At 44.6% G+C, this 21,623-nt stretch overlaps 1 protein-coding gene across 1 annotated transcript in view; it reads left to right on the plus strand.

The window, feature by feature from the left end:
* The window catches only part of MYO3A (myosin IIIA), a gene marked incomplete at both ends in the record, with an annotated part of 172,565 nt that overhangs the window by 140,268 nt on the left and 10,674 nt on the right, over positions 1-21,623 (plus strand). The window contains 3 exons of the mRNA XM_080717187.1: positions 1,629-1,752; positions 6,099-6,999; positions 9,077-9,221. Of these exons, the coding sequence (XP_080573313.1) occupies positions 1,629-1,752; positions 6,099-6,999; positions 9,077-9,221 (1,170 nt within the window). The remainder of the gene's footprint in view (positions 1-1,628; positions 1,753-6,098; positions 7,000-9,076; positions 9,222-21,623) is intronic.

The raw sequence follows: 21,623 nt of genomic DNA on the forward strand, positions 1-21,623 counted from the left end.
GGACAGCTTCAGCTGCTTGGTGAGACCCTTTGCGGCTCAGTGAAACACTGTTCCCAAGTAAAGGATAAGAAATAGAGCTGGGGTGTAGCTTGGAGGTAGAATGCCCCTGGGTCCCATCCCCAGTACCGAAAAATAAATAAATAAATAAATAAATAAATAAATAAATAAATAAATAAATAAATAAATGGCATTTACTTGATAGCTGATACATATACTACAAGCACTGTACTCTGATGTTTTCTATTCTAGCCCATTTTATGCCATTTCTAGATGCTAGATTTTTCTCACTAAATCAATCTTATAATCCTCCAATGGTGCGTGGCTGAATTCTGGGGAACATCTGACTGACATTTAAGAGAATCACATCCCAGGCCTGGGGTGGTGCTACACTCTTGCAATCCAAGTGCTTGGGAGGCGGGAGGGCCGCAGGTTCAAGACCAACGTCAGAAACTATAGACTCTCAGCAACCTAGCAAGACCCTATTTCAAAACACAAAAAATAAATTAAAAAGGCTGGAGATGTAGCTTGGAGGTACAACATCCGGTGGTTCAATCCTGAGTACAAGAGAGAGGGAGAGGGAGAGGGAGAGGGAGAGGGAGAGGGAGAGGGAGAGGGAGAGGGAGAAAATCACATTCCAGGCCCAGTCTTGATCAGCGAGGGCCACCATGCTCTCTTTTGAAATTTTAAACTATTAACTTCTCATTGAAACATCAAAATATGGTCTTTGTAACTTGGGATCTCATCCTTTATCTATGATTTCTGAGATGCACAAAGCTCTAAAAAAGGCAGTGAAGCCTTTCCTAATACAAAGTAGGGTTGTCCATCCCATTTAGTTAAAACGTCCTGTGTTCTGAAGAAATATTCATAAGCTCAGTTATGGGGGGCTGCCCTGAGATGAGGAACGTTGCATAACTATGTTTGTTTGGTGCTGTGTCTCTAAAATAAAATGTTTTCTGTTTTTTGTTTTTGTTTTTGTTTGTTTTTGTTTTTGCAGTACTGAGGATGGAACCCAGGGGCATTCTACCTCCAAGCTACACCCTGAGCCGAGCCTTATTTATTTATTTTTTTATTTTGAAACAGGCTCTCACTGAGTTGCTGAAAGTTGCTGAGGCTGGCCTTGAACCCATGATCCTCCTGTCTCAGCCTCCCAGGTACCGGTATTACAGACACATACCATCCATCGTGCCCAGCTAGTCTTCCTCTTACTATGAAAGATACTTCCATGATTGTATTGCTTTAGCTTGCATCTAGAAACATCTTATTACTGAATCCAATTTAAAAAAAATACTGTTCTGGCCAAGCATGGTGGCGCACGCTTGTAATCCCCGCACTTGGGAGGCGAAGACAGGAGGATCGTGCAGGTTCTAAGCCAGCCGCGCTGGCTTAAGAGACCCTATTTCAAAAATAAAAATATTTTAAAAAAATAGGTCTGAGAGTGTAGCCTGGAGGTAGAAGGGCTTCCAGGAACCCCAGTGCCACCAAAAAAATTTAAAAAATACTGCTCTACTTGGCTCCTTTAATTTCATTATCCCCTTTGACATTGATGATCAAAAGAGCTTGTTTCTACTTCACGCACTGTTCTTTCATTTTCTAATGATGAGCACTGCTTTGGGCCTCGTGTGTTTCAGCTACAAGAGGACACCTAGTCAGAAAACAAAGAAAGGGAGTTGTGGACATGAAAACTACAGCCGTAACGAACATTCAGACTCACGATCGAGAAGTGGATTCCAGGAAAAACACTGAAAATAAGAGGTATACTGATGCTCTTTTTTAGACCATTTCCACAGAAAGGTTTGCCCCGTCGCTAAGGCCATAGACTAACCTTCACAGTCTTTCTCACACCTAACAAGGATCCTGGCCGGTGCGCACCCCGGGCCGCCTCGGTGCCCTGGTCTTATTGGGAGTTTGTGGCATCTCACACTGCTGGCCACACCTTCCTTGCCAGAGTTCCCCCTTGGCCTGCTCTTTGGGAATGGTTGTGCTCCCAAGTCTGAATTCCTCCTCTTCCCACAATCCAGTCCTCCTCTGCATCCCAACATCCCTAGGCCTGCGATTCCATCCCTGTGGTCTTCATAGCCAATGGGCCAGTGGGCCCTAAGTCATAACCAGCTCTCTTCCTTCTTCTTAGTCTTTGTATATGTATTTCCGTATGCCTCTGAGCAGATTCACCCAAATTTATTTATTCAGCTGGCTTCATGCTTGGCAATGGGCACGCACAGATAAATAACACAAAATTCTTTCTTTAACTTTTTGGTGCTAGAAATTGAACCCCAGGGTCATTCTACCTTCGAGTTATACCACCAGCCTTATTTTATTTTTATTTGGAAACAGGATCTGGCTAAGTTGCTGAAAGCTTTACTATTTTGCTGATGCTGGCTTTGAACCTACAATCCTTCTGTCTCGGCCTCTCAAGTAGCGGGATTCAAGCATGCGCCACTAGCCCCACATGAAACAAAATTAGCATCCTCAGATTGCTCACAGCTCGTGGAAAAGAAGTATGACTAATCAGTATATTGATAGTGAAATTGATTGACTTTGCTATGAAAATATGTAAAGGGTTTAGCAAGAGTGAGGAGAGATTAAAGCAAGAAAAAACATCCAGGTTTGGCCTGAGCTGTGTAACACTTGAACCCATCAATAGATAAAGATGTGGTTCTGCAGGGAGGTAAAGATTATTCCAACCCCAAACCCAGGGCCCTTGTGTTTAGCATCAGAATGGAGAAAGGGTGGGGAAATGGGATAGAAGAAGAGCTGGAGTCTTCTCCCCACCTACCCACATCTGGAACTCTCCAGCCCATCTCCCAGGCCAGGGGTGACCTCACAGGTGGACATCCACCATCTCTTCCCCTCACCTCCGTCCACACACCACCCCACCCTGTGTCACCCAGGCTGGCCTCGTCTCCTTATTTGACAGACTCTGGTGTTTATCTGCAGTGTGGAGCCATCTGGGGTTTGAAGCTCTTTGTGAATTTCGAAGCCTACATACACGCTGTCTGTCTTTGCCTATAAGGGGCCAGATAATTTGTTCCTCCTGTTACTGGTTCTAAAACAGTCCAGGGAACCTCAAAGTGACCACATCGTGCCAAGCCTCAGGGCAGGAAGACGATGCCATTTGTCATAACTGTCCCCCAGGAGGCCAGAGAAGTGTAAGCTGGTTGCATATTGGAAGAAAGGCAGACTGGTTGTACCAATTTAAAAATCACTACTTGTAGAATTTAAATTATTATCCATGAATGTTATTAACGAGGAAATCCAGTGTTCTAACTTTCTGTCACATATCTGCTGAGGACTCCGGGGATTGGCTGTCACTCTAGCAGATACTGAGCATCTACCGTAGATAACAGCCACTTGAGGGCACAGAAAATGTGAATAAGAAACTATCTCCCCCTCCAAGTCACGGCAGGGGAAATTTCACATCTATTGGGTTGTCCTAGAAATTGGCCCACAAAGCCAGACATAGAAGGCAGAAGAAGGAGGAGTTTGAATGTTTTCGCCACCAAGAGATGATAATGTTTGAAGAGATGGATGTGTTTAACCTGACTGCACAATATCTACACATAGTGGAATATTGACGGGTATCCCATTAATTTATGCAACTTTTACACATTAGTTAAAAAAAATTTAATTTAGCCGGGCGTGGTGGCGCACGCTTTGTAATCCCCGCGCTTGGGAGGCGGAGACAGGAGGATCGCGCAGGTTCGAAGCCAGCCGCGCTGGCGTAATAGACCCTGTTTCAAAAATATAAAATAGGTCTGGGAGTGTAGCCCAGAGGTAGAAGGGCTTCCAGGAACCCCAGTACCACTAAAAAAAAAAAATAAAAAAAATAAAATAAAATAAATTTAATTTAAAAAAAAATAGAAGCAGAGAGCCAAGGGAAACTCAGAAAAAAAGAGATCAGGAGAAGCAAGAAGCACACCCAGGCACACGCGTACACACACACTTCTAAGATCTGCACTCGGGCGCCCTCCCCCCTCCACAGCTCCTGGCTTCCCCCTCCCCCAGCTACCTGAAGCCCTTGCTGTCTTCACCCTTCTCTGAGCAGCACCTGAGCTGTGATTAGCAGACCACAGCAGGGGAATGCAGGAAGGTGGTCCCGCCCACCTCCCTGGGAGATGTAAGAAGAGCTGTCCAGCCTTCCCAGGCTGGCGCTCCGAAAGGTTCTCCCAGGAAGCATCATTGCACATGGCCCTTAGGTGCTCCAGGTGCTGCGCCAGCCTCAGGGACAGGTGGAGTGGCCTGGGGCATGAATTCAGATGCATGACAGATGTGGATGGGTCTGCCAACTCCAGCAGCGTGTACCTCTAGGTCTCTCCAATAAGATGCATTTAAAATCTCAGAACTGACTTGTAAGGGATCTGGGGAATGTAGCCATTTGGAGACCACATGCTTATCTTCTCTGATTAGTTGCATCTTGGTTAAGTGTAAATAGTCTCATGGAGTGTTATGGAGGTATACAAATGACTATCCTGGCCACTCTCCAAGATGATGAGAAGTTACGATTCCCTATTTACTCTTCTGACTGATCCTACAGGATTCTGTTAGGCCTCCGATATGGACCTGGGAATGACATAGTAGACCTAAGAAGTGAAAAGCAGAATTAGGAAAATGGACCAGGCATGGTGGCACATGCCTGTAATCCCAGTACTTGGGAGGCTAAAACAGGAGGGTCACAGGTTTGAGGCCAGCCTCCACAATCTGAGAGACCTTCAGAAACTTAGCAAGACTCTGTTTCAAAATAAAATTTAAAAAAAGGTGCTGGAGAGTGTAATTCAGAGACAGAATGCTCCTGGGTTTTAGCCCCAGTACCAAAAATAAAACAGGAAAAATTAGGAAATGAATACCTTGAAGATTTTTCTACATTTGACTCAAAGAATAGTCCCACTTCACAGATTTCAGTAGATCAATCAAAACTCCCTGGCCCACATTGAAAGTTTTTGGGGAAAGCCCTCCAGGGGCAGGGAGAGCTGGTAGAATGTCAGGTTTGGACTTTTTAACTCCACTGAGATGGCCTGCTCATGGCACAGTGCTCTTGTGAGAGTTTTGTCCTTGGCTGGGGAGAGAAACGAGATAGAGATAGAGATAGAGATAGAGATAGAGATAGAGATAGAGATAGATAGAGAGAGAGAGAGAGAGAGAGAGAGAGAGAGAGAGAGAGGTGAAGAAGACCTTATCTCCTATCTTCGCGCTAAGGGGTAATCATCTTAGAAGGATATTGGTAAAGCAAATTCAGGCCAACATACCGCACAATCATGAACTGAATCGGAGACACTGCTGGGACTTCAATTTCACAAGCTATTTCCTGTGTTCAATAAACTTAGTGCTTATTAAAGTACAATATATGAGCCCAGTGAATATATTCTGCCCACTAGTCTGAAAACCAGGAATGGTTTCTTCTTTTAGTATGTTTTTGGATGCACTGTAATTACCCAGCATATTGAGATTCTGTGTGATAGAAACCCAGCCGCATAGCACCCGGCATGTTCCCCCTGGGTTCCACCCAGCTACTTCTCCTCTCCATTCGCTGAAAGTGGTGTTCATGGATTCACGTGTGTACGTAGGATTGAGTGAACTGATGAGGCTTCCTCAAGCCTCCCTTTTCCTCTACCCCAAAACTAAGAATATTTTCTGCAACTGCAAACCACTGCGTTTTGCTTTAAAAAAAAAAAATATGCTTTGCTGGGTCTGGTGGTACATGTCTGTGATCCCAGCGCTTGGGAGGCTGAGACAGGAGGATTGCAGGTTCGAAGCCAGCCTCGGCAACTTAGCGAGGCTCTCAGCAACTTAGCAAGACCCTGTTTCCAAATAAAAAGTGAAATGAAATAGGAATTTTTAGATTTCCGGTACCTCATTCAATGAAAATATCATCTTCATAATCTTGCCAGTTTCTTGAAACTGGTTTTAATCACTATTCAAATCAGCACCATAGCTGTGAGGCAAGAGGAGGAAGCCCATTTGGGAACACACTTGATTCATTCTTATTTTGAGCTTTCTTGGTTCCTCTTCTTTCTCCCCTCACGGAGCACGCAGCTACTGCCCCAAGAAGTAATGAGCCCTAGTTTAGTTTCCCTGTGTGTTCAGACGGACCGTATTTCGTGCAGGGATTCTCTTGTGAAGAATCAAACAGAAAGCGCAGTGTCTCCTACAGAAACAGTGACTCCAGCCGCAAATAACACAGGCAGCCCCTCCGTGGGGAAGACTCCTGCTTTCCGAACAGAAGGGGAAGCCACTCGTGCTATGGAGAGCAACCTCAGAGAGTACAGAACTGAGAAGAAAGGGAGTGATGCGGATGGGGAAGAGGTGAACCAAGAACCGGGTCTGGTGGGGGGCCCATGGGCAGAGGGATGCCCCAGACAGAAGTGCCTCAGAGACCTGGAGGAGACCAAGATAAAGACAGGGGCGAAGGAACACACTGTGATCCAGAGCTGCTATCAGAGGCACGCAGAGGAACGGAATCTGGAAGACCTCACAGCCACTAACGAAGAGAAGACGGGCACCTGGGAAAGGCCACACTACCGAGGCCTGGGCTTAGCCCAGGAGGAGACTTCCTTACAAAAACCCTGGGAACCGAGTCTTAGCCACAGGTCAGTTTCTCAAAATACAGACAGCTTAGAAAAAGAAAAGACGACATCTGTAGTTACCCAGAATGCACCGATGTGCACCCAGGAGAGGGGCCTGCAGAGGCACGGGGCAGTCAAGGAGAGGCACCCGGAACCGGTGGTGCAGGCCCCTGCACAAGACGAAGATAAGGCCGCCCTGTTTATTCAGAGCAAATACCGGGGCTTCAAGCAAAGGCAGCAGCTAAGGAAGGACAGGATGCCTCCTTCCGCCAAGACTCAGAAGGTTCTTACAACACCAGCAGACGTAGCGAGAGACACTCACAGTGTGTATTCCTGTCCCAGAAAACACGAGGAAATCCAGAAAATCGAGATAAAGGATTGCAGAGGCCCAAAGGCAGCTTCCGAAAAAGGCGCATACGACCTGGCAATCTTTACAAAACAGGTAAGTTGATAGACTTATTTCTTGGTATAAATCTCTGGGAACTACCCAAATAGTTGGATTAAGCAAATCATCTGTAGCTGGTACCTTGTCCCATCTGTATTTATAGGACCTTGTCATCAAAATGTTTCTAGGATTAAGCTATCTGCATAGCCTTGAAGCTGGGCATGGTGGCACACGCCTGGAATCCCAGTACCGGGGAGGCTGAGGGAAGAGGATTACAGGTTCGGTTCGAGGACAGCCTCAGCAGTGTAGTGAGATTCTCAGCAACCTAGGGAGACCCTGTTTTAAAACAAAAATGGGGTGCAGGTGTAGCTCATTTTCAGAGGTAGAATTCCCCTGCCCCTGGATTTGATCCCAGTACCATAAAATAAACCAATTTACTTTTAAACCAATTTACTATGATAAAAAATAGCATGAAATATGATAGGGAATTTATGTAGTAAGGATACTAGAGATGGGCTTATATAGCATATAAAATGCTGGGATTAGATGGTACAAAATTTCATATGTCTATAAAGCCTTTTATTATTGCTGAAAAATAAAATTTTAAGTTTTCCAAACACCTTAAAATTTATGCTTTTACCCTATGTCTGTTTCTAGTTGAAAATACATGAATAGGTATCAGAATTAGGTATATAGCCATAGTGAGGCATGTATTTTATAAAGCCAGTCATGGTGACACACACCTGTAATCCCAGGACTTGGGAGGCTGAGACAGGAGGACCGCAGGTTCAAGGCCAGCCTCAGCCACTTAGCAAGGCTCTCAACAATTTACTGATATCCTGTTTTGAAATAAAAAATAAAAAGGGCTGGGGGTGTAGCCCAGGAGTAGAATGCCCCTGATTTTAGCCCAAAAGAAAGGAAGGGAGGGAGGAACATTCTTAAGCCAATAAGAAGTTATGAATGATGAGGATCGTAAGGAAAGAAATGCCGTGGGGAATCCGCTCTTGGAGTGGTCTCATGCCACTGAGCCCTGTCTCAGCGCTTCTGGAGGAGCCCAGGAAGCCATTGATTGGGGGGCTTCCCGTGATCCTACACGGACCTCTGACAAATGGGTGCATCGGAGCAATCACATTTCATATGTCCATTCCCGCTCCTCTCTCTCTCTCTCTAGTATTTGACCTGAAGAAAATGGTACTGTGTGTGTCCCTACTTTTACTTAATCCTGTGCAAAGTAAAAGATTTCAATTTCCCTCCAAAATCCATGAATTACTGGGCTCGGCCATAGTCCATAAAATAAAAGAAGAAATAGCATAACGCGGCGGTTCCGGGAAGGAGTGTAATGCCCCTGAGTCCCTGAGCTCTGCTTCTGTGTCTGGCGATGGCTGAGCCACAGTGGGGGGGAGATCCCGGGGGAGCCGGCCACTGAGTGATTTGCCTAGCCCCGTGCCCGTCTACCTTCCGTAAGCATCTGGGAGTGGTCAGTTTTCGGTGTAGCCCTTGCTTTCTTTGGTGCATAAATTTGCTGACTCCCCAGATCTAATGGGGGATTAAACCCCAGACCTGCTGTTTCCACTGAGACACAGCAGAGAGGTGGCATCACCAGGCCGTCCACCAAGGGCTGGCTAGTAACGCCATGGGGTTCATCGCTCCAGAGGGACCCAGCAACACACAGCAAAGCAGGAGCCCCGGCTCGCCCAGTAGGACACTGGGGTGCCCACGAGGCCGCGCAGAGGCGGCTGGGAAGAGGGACCAAGTCAGGCTAGAAGACTGGAGAGGAAAAGAGGGGCTTTGTGCAATGAAAGACCAGACAAGCGGGTCAGCACAGCAGCATGGTCGGGCCGGAGCCAGACCTCAGGGACCCCGGGAAGAACTCCCGCAGGAAGGGAGGCTGCGCCACAGTACGGCATACGGGGATGCTTTTCATGAAAAAAAGGAGATGGGAAAGTAGGGAAAAGTGGGCGGGATGTTAGGTGAGGGCCTGATCAGACCTCGCTGCAAGGGTCAGGGTGGGTCCTGGAGAACAGAGGACGTTCTGTCCAAAGGAACCTTAGTAAAAAGGTATCAGACCCCCACCTACCTCTGGAGCTCACGGAACTCTTCTTCTTGGTTTTACCTGACGTATGACTTTTTCTAGATATCAAGGTTATCAGAAGAATATTTCCTTCTGCAGAAGAAACTGAATGAAATTATTTTGTCACAGCGACTGAAGCCGCTGTACCTGGGTGTCTACTCCCGTAAGCCAGTTGGTAGCCGGGGTTCTTCTCAGCGGCGTCTCTCAGGTAAAAATCAGTAGAGCTAGAACTTTCTAAAAGGAAAGGAAAATAGAGATACTTGGTTTGCTTTTTACTTTGCCACCTGTATTCTATCGGGATTTGAGATTAACATTGTCCTGTCTCTGGGGGAACCTCTCTTTAATTCCATTTCTTTTAAGCAGAGAACACATTTTCCCAGAATGTTCTGTTTGTCTTCTACCTTCTCTAATATTTTCTCCCTGTTGTCTTCTTTTTCTTCTTTACCCTTTCACATTCTTTAACTAGAATTTGGCTTATGACATCGGAAGGGAATAAGAAGTGGTGGTAGCAGAAAAACATCAGGTTCATCACTCAGCAATTTAGCAAGGTCACCTGAAACTTAGTAAGTCTCTGTTTCAAAATAAAAAATTGAGCCAGTAATGGTGGCACGCACTTGGCATCCCAGTACTTGGGAGGCCGAGACAGGAGGATGGTGGTTCGCGGCCAGCCTCAGCTACTTACTGAGGCCCTCTGCAACTCAGTGAGACCCTGTATCAAAATAAAGAGTAAAACATAGGTCTGGAGCCAGGTGTGGTGGCGCACGCTTGTAATCCCCGTGCTTGGGAGGCTGAGACAGGAGGATCGCGCAGGTTCGAAACCAGCCTCGCTGGCTTAGGAGACCCTGATTCCAAATAAAAATATAAAAATAGGTCTGGGAGTGTAGCCTGGAGGCAGAAGGCCCCTGGGTTCCATCGCCAGTACCACCAAAAAAAAAAGAAGAAAAAATGGTCTGGGAGTATAGCTCGGAAGTAGAATGCCCCTGGGTTCCATCCCCAATACCTAAAAAAAAAAAAAAAAAAAAAAAGGAAAATAGAAGAAAAGAAAAAATAGGTTAGGGTTTAGGGGGCAGAATGCCCTGGTTCAATCCCCAATTCCTTAAGAAAAAGAGAAAGAAAATAAAAATAGATAAAGATGTTAAAACAACAATTTTTCATGCCATTTGAGAAGTTTCTAATTGATATAATAAGACAGTACAGAAGAGCTTGAGAAGTATAATTATCAAAAGAAAAAAAGAATTGTCGAAGTATTACTAGATAATGTAAACTTTATGTTACATATGTGAAGGATGGGCCAAAGTAATGATTTGCTCGAGCAGTAGGATTCCATAAAGATATACATATATAGTATACAGATATAGATATTCTTTCCCAGAATTATTTAATTACAAAAGAACCCATTGGAAGGAATAGCAAAAAAAAATTAATGCCTTGTAAGAAAGCTCGCAAGAAAACCACTAAAAGACACAAAGGAAAGAAGCCTGACAAATGACACATAGAGCCTCAAGATGGGGAGATCCGGTATTGTAAACAAAACGTGACCATTCAAAAACTAACTTTTATAAAACTGCACTCAAAATCCCTGTGACATTTTCTTTGGAACTTAATAAATTTCCCCAAAGATCATTTGTACATTTCAGGAGAAAAAAAAAATAATTGTAAATGAGGACTTTCCCTATTAGATTAGTAAAATGAGTTAAACAATGCTATAGTAATTAAAAATATATCTCTGTTATAAAATTGAGCACAGATTAATGGAGCAGAGTAGCCCTAGAATTGACCTGTGTATTTACAAAAACCTGTCACAAAAAGATGTATAACGTCCCATAAGAAACAAATGGATAATATTTAAATTTTTCTTTGATCTGCCAGATGTGGTGGCACAGTTTGTAATTCCAGTACTTGGAAGTCTGTGACAGGAGGATTGCAGGTCTGAAAATAGTCTCAGCGAGTAGTGAGAGTCTCACCAACCTAGCAAGACCCTGTTTCAAAAATAAAAATAAAAATAAAATAGGGAGCCGAGCCGGGTGTGGTACTGCACGCTTGTAATCCCAGCATTTGGGAGGCTGAGACAGGAGGATCATGGTTTGAAGACAGTCTCAGCTACTTAGTGAGGCCCTTTGCAACTCAGTGAGATCCTGTTTCAAAATAAAAAATAAGAATTAGGGCTGGGGGTGTAGCTTGGAGGTAGAATTCCCTGGGGTTACAACCCTGGTACCACACACACACACACACACACACACACACACACACACACACACACACACAAATAGAGTTGGGAATGTAGCTCAAAGTTAGAAGGCCTCTGGGTTCAATCCCCAGTACCACACAAAAGTAATTTTTTCTTCTATTTGGGGAATAAATAAGATTCCTTTATACTGAATACACAAGTATTTTCCAGATGCATTAAAAAAGAAATGAAAGAAAGACCTTAAAAATGGAAAGATCTTCCATGTTCATGGATAGGCAAAATAAATATCATCAAAATGGCCATACTTCCAAAAGTGATCTACAGATTCAATGCAAAACTCATTAAATTACCAAAGCCATTCCTTACAGACATAGAAAAATCAGCCCTTAAATTCAATTGGAACAACAAAAAAATTTTAAAGATAAAAAAACAAGTCTATGAATTGAATATTTACAATCCTTGCATAGAAAAAGATGAATCATAAGAAGTAACAAGAAGGAATTACCAAAAAAATGGTGAAATATTTAGACTACACAAACATCAAAACCTTCTAGATATTAAAAAGCATCATTTAAAAAGCTAAAGATAGGCTGGTTTAAATATTTATAACAAATGTATGCAAGCTTAACTTGTATAACAGAGAAAGAGCTCTTATAGGTATTAGGAAAAGCATTAATACTTTTTTTTTTTTTTGGTGGTACTGGGGTTCCTGGAAGCCCTTCTACCTCCGGGCTACACACCCAGACCTATTTTATACTTTTTATTTGGAAACAGGGTCTCTTAAGCCAGCACAACTGGCTTCGAACCTGCGCGATCCTCCTGTCTCCGCCTCCCAAGCGCGGGGATTACAAGCGTGCGTGCGCCACCACGCCTGGCAGCATTAATACTTTTAATATAAGAAATGGGCATAAAACAATTTGTTTACAAAGAAATGCAAATGGAAAATAAGCATATTTATGAGCACTCTAGGAATAAAGAAATACAAATGAAAGCAACTTGCTATTTTTTTTTTTACTTTCCAAAATGGCAAGTATAAAAAGGAGATCTTAACAGTGATGAGAATGTGCTAACCTAATTACCCAAACATAATGGTGAGACTGTAAGAGTCAATATTTTGAAAAGCAATCTGGCAATATAAGAAAATACTGAAAGAGTTTCACATCATTGACCCAGGATACCCACTTATGAGAATGTAGCCTAAGGAAATAAGCTGGAGAGGAAAAAAAATTATGTACATGGCAAGAAACAAAATTAGACAAGGATTAATAAGTAATGATACATTCATAGGTAGAATAGTAACAGCCCCAAAAATTTACTTTTCAAAGAATAACCTCAACAAACCACTACTAATGTAAGGACAGGATAAAATATTATAGGGTGGGACTTAGAATACTGTAAACATCACCTTCCCAGGAGGGAGGTGGCTCGGTAACAAGAGCTCCATACAGGCTGAGTGAGGATGGAGCGGGAACCAAGCCCAGTCCCCAGCCCACTGGACACTCTCTACCCTGGCTGACTCGGCTACCATATCAAGTAAGAATCCGATCGATGCTGTTTAAACCTGGTCCTGGTACAAAGATCCCACAGCCGTCTGTGCTAGGACTAGCTCGTCATCTCAGGGTATGTCATCTGTAATCCCAGTGCTTGGAGGCTGAGACAAGAGGATTGAAGGTTCAAGGCCAACCTCAGCAGCTTGGCCAGACTCTCAGCAACCTAGCAAAACCCTGTTACATAATCCAAAAATTGAAAAGGGCTGAGGATGTAGCTTAGAGGCAGAACACCTCTGGTTTCAAGCCTCATTACTACCCGCCCCCCCCCCAAAAAAAAAAAAAGATATATGATCTTTGCAGCCAGGCTATTTCAAGCCACTTAAAGGTCGCTGGATATCTCTTCCTGCAGCTCCTGACTGGACATATTCTACCAAGTATTGTAAATATTGGTATATTTCACCTGGCCTTGATAGGAACCCTAAACTCTTACCTGTGTGTTGTAAGGTGGTAGCAGAGAAAAAGAGAAAAGTAAATATTACTATTTGTGTTTGGAATCAGAGAATGTTCTTCTATTATTTGTTTCTAAAAGTCCAATTTAAGAAAATGTTTATGAACAGTCAATAATGTACCCGTTGGCTCTCTCGGAGTGAAAGTTAGAATGCTGTAGTGATCCATGCTTACACATGCTTATGGCAGCACGGTGCACAAGAGCCAGATCATGGAACCAGCCTAGGTGCCCACTGACAGATGAAGGGGTAAGAGTGCGCGTACACACAGTAGAATTTTACTGAACCATTAGGAACAAAAGTATGTCATTTGTAGAAAAGCGGACGGGACTTTATGCTAAGTGAGACCAGCCAGCTCTGTAAAGTCAAGGGTTGTATGGTTTTCTCTTATATGTGGATGTTACAGAGAAAATGGGTAATGAAAAGGAGTTTAGATCAAAGAGGTTAGAAGTAAAATAGCGGAAGTGGAGAGCTGAAGAGGTAAAGGAGGTCGAGGGGTGGAGAGGGAGAAAGGGGGCTTCATACCATGTTCTTATGTGGAGGTCTCACTACCAACCTCACTAACGTGCACAGGGAGGGAAGAAGGGAGCCGGGGGATATCCAGCACTAAGGAGATTAAGTGCATCTCTGAATCTTACGCTGATGTAGAATTACAACGCGCCGATAAGATTATGTTTAAAAGACTATCTATGGGCAGTGAGTCGACACCTTAGATTTAGTACTGCCTATGAAATCAAGCAGCTGTGTTTCTTTTTAATGTGACAGCTTTTTTGTGTGTGCTTTTATTGGTGCATTATAGTTTCACATCATTTTATAAATCATGTTGACAAAGACATACATGCATGCGCTCTTGGTACAAACAGCTATGTTTTTTTTTCTTTTATCTCTGTTTGGCATAAGTACATCACATTGCAAAAACCAATAATGCTACATCCCCCCCAAAAAAAAAAGAATAACAGTTGGCTCTTTAGAAAAAGTAACATAAGCCGGGCGTGGTGGCGCACGCTTGTCATCCCCGCGTTTGGGAGGCAGAGACAGGAGGATCGCGCAGGTTCGAAGCCAGACTCGCTGGCTTAAGAGACCCTGTTTCCAAATAAAAATATAAAAAATAGGTTTGGGAGTGTACCCTGGAGGTAGAAGAGTTTCCAGGAATCCCAGTACCACAAAGAAAGAAAGAAAGAAAGAAAGAAAGAAAGAAAGAAAGAAAGAAAGAAAGAAAGAAAGAAAGAAAGAAAGAAAGAAAGGAAGGAAGGAAGGAAGGAAGGAAAAGAAAGAGAAAGAAAGAGAAAAACAGAAAAAGTAACATAAATTTTATCGCAGGCTATCTATCCCAATATTTTTTCAGATGAATTAAGATTCACATTAGTTTGAAAAAGAGGCAAGATGCAATTAGGGACCTTAAATGCCCCTGAGTTTCCCCGCAACCCCTTATCCTCACCCTCTAGACAGGTCCTCTTTCTCCTCCTTTTCCTCCTGTGATGACACTAAAGAGTCATGAGAGAAGGCTGAGGAAGCATCACCTAAACCTAAGGGGGTAATTAAAAAACTACAAGCTCCATTTTCAAGGTTCTGGGTTCCCAAAGCAGCCAGACATGGTGGCCCACACTTGTAATCTCAGTCCTTGGGAAGCTGAGACAGGAAGATGGTAGGTTAGAGACCAGCCTCAGCAACATAATGAGACTCTCGGCAACCTAATAAGACCCTGTTTCAAAAGAAAATCTAAGATTGGACCTGTGGTGTAGCTCAGAAGTAGAATGCCCCTGAATAATTCAATCCCCAAGACCCCACACACAGATAGATAGATAGATAGATAGATAGATAGATAGATAGATAGATAGAATCTCCAAATTAGAAAGTAGGAAAAGCCAGAAGTTCATGCCAACCCTGGGCACTGGTATCCACTTGGAAAACAAGAACCAAAGAAATGGGCTGCGCAGTTCTGAGTGGGCAGTGGGAGCCGGGAGCTGCCTGCTGAGATGGTCAGAGATCCTGAGTCAGACTCACCAACTAGAAGAGCATCCCCCAAGGGCCAAGGACCCTCAGAGCAGGACCCACACTCGCCTGCCTTCACCCTGCACCTGGGTCAACTCAGGAGAACACAGAAACCACACAGCCCAGCGAGAGGTCAAGTCAGGGCGACCTTGGCAACTGTGGGATCACCGGGGCAACAGGAGGGAGGCCATGGGAGCAGGAGGCGCCCTTTGAAGTGTCTGCTTCAAGCTCAGAACCCCTTCGTTTAGTGCTAGCCTGGCTGAAGGGCAGATGAGGTCAAGGGGAAACAGTAGCTTCCAGGAGGCAGGTTGCAACCCTGACCGGGTGAGTCTGCCCTGGAGGACAGGAATGCCAATTCCTCCCGCCTAAGACCTCCTGGAGGTCACTGTATTGCTTGAAGGTCACAGTCAAGAGGAAATGGAAATTTACAAAAACTAAAATAATTGGCTTCGTTAAAAAAAATTAAAAACCACAGGAACATAAGAGTTTTTCTCTTCTGCTAATATCTGATATAGACATGTGATGTTTATGCAAATTATACTTTGCATATATACTTAAGTAAAATAGTGCAATTATCATTAAAATGGGAATAATACTGAACTTTAATTTTCTAAAGCAAATGTTGGCAATGAGTTTTAAATCTCTTTCCTGTCTTCTGAATACAAAATGTTGAGATGTTTGTCAATTCATTATCCAAAAATGTGCATTTCTGATTTAAATATTTCAGGAAATTATTACCAGAACTACAATATAAATAAATGTCTTACCTCCTGGCTATGACCTTTGCAAGCTAATATTTATCATGCACTTCACACCAAATAGCCACAAACCCAATTTTGCCGGTGCCAACATTGATATGCTGATGATAATTTGTGATTATAAATGTTTATGTCACTTTTGTAATTAAGGGATTAGAATGATGTTAGTAGATGGGGTTTGTATTTCCCCAAAGGAACAACATTCCAGAAAGCCATTAGAGGGCAAAATAAACGTATGCCTCTCTGAAATATTGTTTGCTGATAAACTCATTGGAAGCTTACTCTTAAAAGTTTAATAAAAAAAATAGTCCAAGGAAATATTAGCAAAGCAACTAGACCCTGTTAAATATATTCATCAATAATTTCTATCTTCTGGCTACCTACTTTGCATGGCAACATCTTAAACATCCTTTAAGAATATTCAGCCCTCTGCTTTAGACTACCCTGACGAAGAAAAAATAGTCAGTAAACTAACCTAATGAAAATCTGAAAGAGGCAATAACTAATCTGAAGTTCTGAAAACTCTAAGCATTTGACTTTTTCCCTATAATATAAACATACCCGCATGTATATTTACAGTCTTACATAAATATGGCCTTATTATATGCTGTAGAGTGTGTTTTAGTGCAGTACATTTCTTCTTTTTCTTTCTTTTTATTTTGTTTTCTTTCCTCTGTTTCCCTTTCCAATGCACGCTGCTCTCTCCTCAGGAAACCCTTATGATAAAACTGTGTATTCTTTCCTACCTTTACAGATGTTACATAAATGCGTTTATACACACATAACGGAGCGTTATTTTATGTAAGTGGGATCGTAATAGAAACACTTAAGCAACATGCTTCAATACTTTGGCAAGCATCCCTGACCCTCAGCTACTATCGCCACAATTGATTCTTCTTCATAATATTCTATCTGGGGATAACTATAATTACATAAATTTTTCTCCGCACTTGTCTCTCACATTTTTGCTATGAAAAATGTTGTAGTGAATATTTTTGAAAATGTTATATACCAAGATTTAATTTTACAGAATAAGCCCTCGGGGTTCGGGTCACTGAGTTGAACGATATTTTAGATTTGATAGCTTGCTTCCCTAAAAGGTTCTAATAAGCCAACATGGTGGCACATGTCTGTAATCACAGAGGCTGAGACCGGAGGATCATAGGTTTGAGGCCAGCATTAGCAATGTAGGGAAACTCAGCAACCTAGCAAGACCCTGTTTTGAAAAACAAAATAATAATAATAATAATAATAATAATAATAATAATAATAATAATAATAAAAAGGCTGGGAATGTAGCTTGGAGGTAGAAGGTCCATGAGTTCAATCCCCAGTACCCTAACAACTGACATTTCCTTCAGCAGTCTGTGGATACACACTCATTCTGCCATCCTGCCCAGAGCACTGTCCTTCCCTTTTTGGTCTTTGCCAATGTGTCTGCCCTAAAGTGGCACGGGATCATGACCTCACATTCCCTCGTCTGTCTGTCAACTTCAGCGCCTTGCCAGGCCCACTTGCATTTTTACTCTGTCCGTCTCGAATGCCCCGTCTGTCTCTCTTGCCCATTTTTCCTATTGGCGATTTCATGTTTACCTTTGTAGTCTTTGCTTGGCACTCTTTGCCAAGAAAAAAAAATCACCAACCCTCCGTCTGCTGTCTGTGTCCTCAGCATAGATTTCCAGGCTTACCATGAATCTTCTCACTTCAACTCCATAAAAGGTTTTCACTGTTTTTTCTTCTCCCTTTCTTGTGGTCCCAGGGATGGAGCCTACGGCTCGGAACACTGGAAGCGTGCTCCATCCCCGCCCCTCATCAGTTTCTAACACGCAAATACACATGACTTTTTTATGACTTCTAAGTTTTGATAAAGGGATTTATACCCTTAGATTATTTATGAATTTCCCTGAATTTTCTCCCAACAGTTTGATTCTTTCATTTGCATTCATCTTTAAAGTGTTGGGAAATTATTTTTATATGTGGGGACAATGTAGCGATAGGCTAGTTAACACGTGTATAATGAGTATCTACGGTTTACTTAGCCCTGTGCCTCAGATCTAAAATGGAAGCAAACTTCTTGGCATCTTCAGATACCTAAAGCATATAGACCACCAGTGAACGTGCAGGAGGACATAAAACCAAAGTCATCACACCCAACTGGCCAGAAACTTCTGTTCCGACTATCTTAAAAAAAATCATAGGTAGGAGCCAGGCATGGTGGCACGTGCTTGTAATCCCAGTATTTGGGAGGCTGAGACAGGAGGATAGCAGGTTTGCCACCAACCTCAGCTACTTAGTGAGGCCCGCCGCAAGTTAGTGAGACCCTGCTGCTTCAAAATATAAAAGAATAAAAAATTGGGCTGGGAGTAGGGGACTGGAAGGTAGAATGACCCTGGGTTCCATCCCTAGTGCCACACACAAAAAAATTATAGATGAAAAATAGTATGTGGTATGAAGTTTGGGGTTCTGTTGGAGGTTAGTTTTCCAGGGGTGCCATAACAAAGGATCATAGACTAAGTGGCCTGAGCAGCAGAAACTTCTTTTCTCACAATTCCAGAGGGTTAGAAACCAAGATCAAAGGATCGTCATTGCTGGTTTCCATGGAGGCCTCTCTGCTTGGCTGGCAGATAAACATCTTCTCCATGTGTCTACCTGGGGCCCACCCTCTGTCTATGTGGCAGGTCCTGATTTCTTCTCTTTTTAAAGACATCAGCTCTAATAACCTCCTTTGAACTCTAGTGCCTCTTTTTTTAGTATTTTTTATCGAGGCATTGTAATTTTACATCACAATGAGGTTCCCTGTGATAGAAATGGACATGGTGTGTTTCACTCCAGATCCCACCCCACTCCCTCCCCTCCTCATGCATGTGGTTGAGATTGGTGTTGGTAACTTCATAGACATGCAGATACATACATGGCATAGACTCTGCCTCTACATACAGTCACTCACAAAGGTCCTGGGATTAAGACTTCATCGTGTGTATCCCAAGGGGAAACAATTCATTTCATAGCAGGTTTCAAACAGTTTGTACAACCAGCCAGGGCTGTTTCCATTCAGCGAGAGGGGGACCCAACTCGCAGAAGAAACAGGGCAGGAGTTGGGCGCTGAGGATGCCAAAGAGTTCAGTGCGGCTGGGGAGCACTGCTCTATGAGCAGGTGAGAGCAAAGTGATAGCTGTGCGCCTGGTATGTCAGGGTTCTAACAAGGTCCCCCTTACTGAATGGGAGAGCTAAAACTGGAATTGATGAGATTGCAAATACCTCAGTGGAAAAATTGAAAAAATTGAAATTGAAAAAGAAAAAGAGCCATCATCATAGATTCTTTTAAGTGGAATTTCATGATTGAACTGATACTTAAGAAAGAAGAATCTGGTTTACATGTATAAGGTGAGTTGGAGACTGGATTAAGCCTACCACAATTACTCAATGAGTGATTTGGTCCAGAGCGGCGGTGGAGGTGACAGAGAAGGAATGGGGGTTGAATAGTAGACCTTTCTGTCAAGATGGTGGAAGCTTTCTTGTCTGTAGATAAGAAAGGGGAGGCAGAGCTATACCTAGAAGACGTAAACAGTGGTGCCACTGAGGTGTGCCGAACGAATTTAGACGAGGAAGAAAGACAACCGCCGGTTCATTTGAGCTTTGAGATGGGAGTGTTGCTTAGGAACAGCAGGTCAGGGGACAGGAGTTACGGGAAAGAGAAAGTCAAACCTGAGGTTACATTAGGAGGCCTTCAGCCAAGAGGAGCCCGGAATGAAATGATTTGATCCAAGAGGCAAAGAGAAAGGTCACTGACTCATCCTGAAAACTTTTATTAAGCATTTGTTATATGCTGGACATTTCTTAAGGGCTGGGGATGCAAAAGCAGACGAGATACTACGGTGCCTGCCTTCGGAAACTGCCTCCTCTGACATGAGGGCGGGGGTGGTCAGTACTGCTCGGTGAAGAAGAGGCCAGAGAAGTGACCATTGGCCTTCTAAAGGCATTTCCAGTCCAGTCGTTGCAACCTAAGTCAGATCGAACTGGAGTCGTTTGATGAGGAAAGGGAGACAGGACCACGAATTGCTTTACTCCCCCGAATCTGCGTTGGTGTTCCCTCTCCGTGTCATTCATCCGGGTTGCTTGCCATCTTCCATTTGATTTGTGTTGCCGTGGTCATGCTCTGATATTCTAATCCACATTCACTACTGTAGGCAAATTAAAGTCTAGTCACGGGCCGCTTTCAAATGTGTCTCAAGTACAACAAACATATATATATATATATATATATATATATATATATATATAACAAATATATAACAACTTGATACCATACTCTGATGCCTCTTTTGTTAGATAAGGGGCTATGACTAATACACCTTGAAAATGATAAGATTTTGTAAGAGTCAATAGAAGCTGCTTAATGATCAGTGCTGAAGGAGACAGTAAATGGGAAGGACAAAGGAAAAGATATCATCTGTGGCCGTGGCGGGAATTCCGGCTTTACCTTCTTGTGCCTATGACTGTCTCAGATGGGATCCAGAAATGGCCTTGGGATCTGGACTCCTTCACCTACTCTGTCTGTTCCTGTGGAGAAGGGAGAAAGAGTTGACGAACCTCCACAGAGGGGTTAGGAGCATGCCGAGGGGTTAGGCCGGTGCTGGGGCCAGCGAGGCCGGCATTGGAGCCTGCCGTGAGGCAAGGCCGGTACTGGGGCCTCCGAGGCCAGGATAAGAGCCTGCCGAGGGGTTAGGCCGGTGCTGGGGCCAGCGAGGCCGGCATCGGAGCCTGCCTTGAGGCATGACCAGTGCTGGGGCCTCCGAGGCCGGGATCGGAGCCTGCCGAGGGGTTAGGCCGCTGCTGGGGCCAGCGAGGCCGGCATCGGAGCCTGCCTTGAGGCAAGGCCGGTACTGGGGCCTCTGAGGCCGGGATCGGAGCCTGCCGAGGGGTTAGGCCGCTGCTGGGGCCAGTGAGGCCGGCATCGGAGCCTGCCGTGAGGCAAGGCCGGTACTGGGGCCTCCGAGGCCAGGATAAGAGCCTGCTGAGGGGTTAGGCTGGTGCTGGGGCCAGCGAGGCCGGCATCGGAGCCTGCCTTGATGCATGACCAGTGCTGGGGCCTCCAAATCCGGGATCGGAGCATGCCGAGGTGTTAGGCCGGTGCTGGGGCCAGTGAGGCCGGCATCGGAGCCTGCCTTGAGGCAAGGCCGGTACTGGGGCCTCTGAGGCCGGGATCGGAGCCTGCCGAGGGGTTAGGCTGCTGCTGGGGCCAGTGAGGCCGGCATCGGAGCCTGCCGTGAGGCAAGGCCGGTACTGGGGCCTCCGAGGCCAGGATAAGAGCCTGCCGAGGGGTTAGGCCAGTGCTGGGGCCAGTGAGGCCGGCATCGGAGCCTGCCTTGAGGCAAGGCCGGTACTGGGGCCTCGAGGCCAGGATAAGAGCCTGCCGAGGGGTTAGGCCGGTGCTGGGGCCAGCGAGGCCGGCAGCGGAGCCTGCCGTGAGGCAAGGCCGGTACTGGGGCCTCCAAGGCCAGGATAAGAGCTTGCCGAGGGGTTAGGCCGGTGCTGGGGCCAACGAGGCCGGCAGCGGAGACTGCCGTGAGGCATGACCAGTGCTGGGGCCTCCGAGGCCGGGATCGGAGCATGCCGAGGGGTTAGGCCGGTGCTGGGGCCAGCAAGGCAGGCATCGGAGCCTGCCGTGAGGCAAGG

The sequence above is a fragment of the Muscardinus avellanarius genome (genome assembly GCF_963383645.1).
Source record: "Muscardinus avellanarius genome assembly, chromosome: 20".
In the NCBI taxonomy this organism is placed as follows: Eukaryota; Metazoa; Chordata; class Mammalia; order Rodentia; family Gliridae; genus Muscardinus; species Muscardinus avellanarius.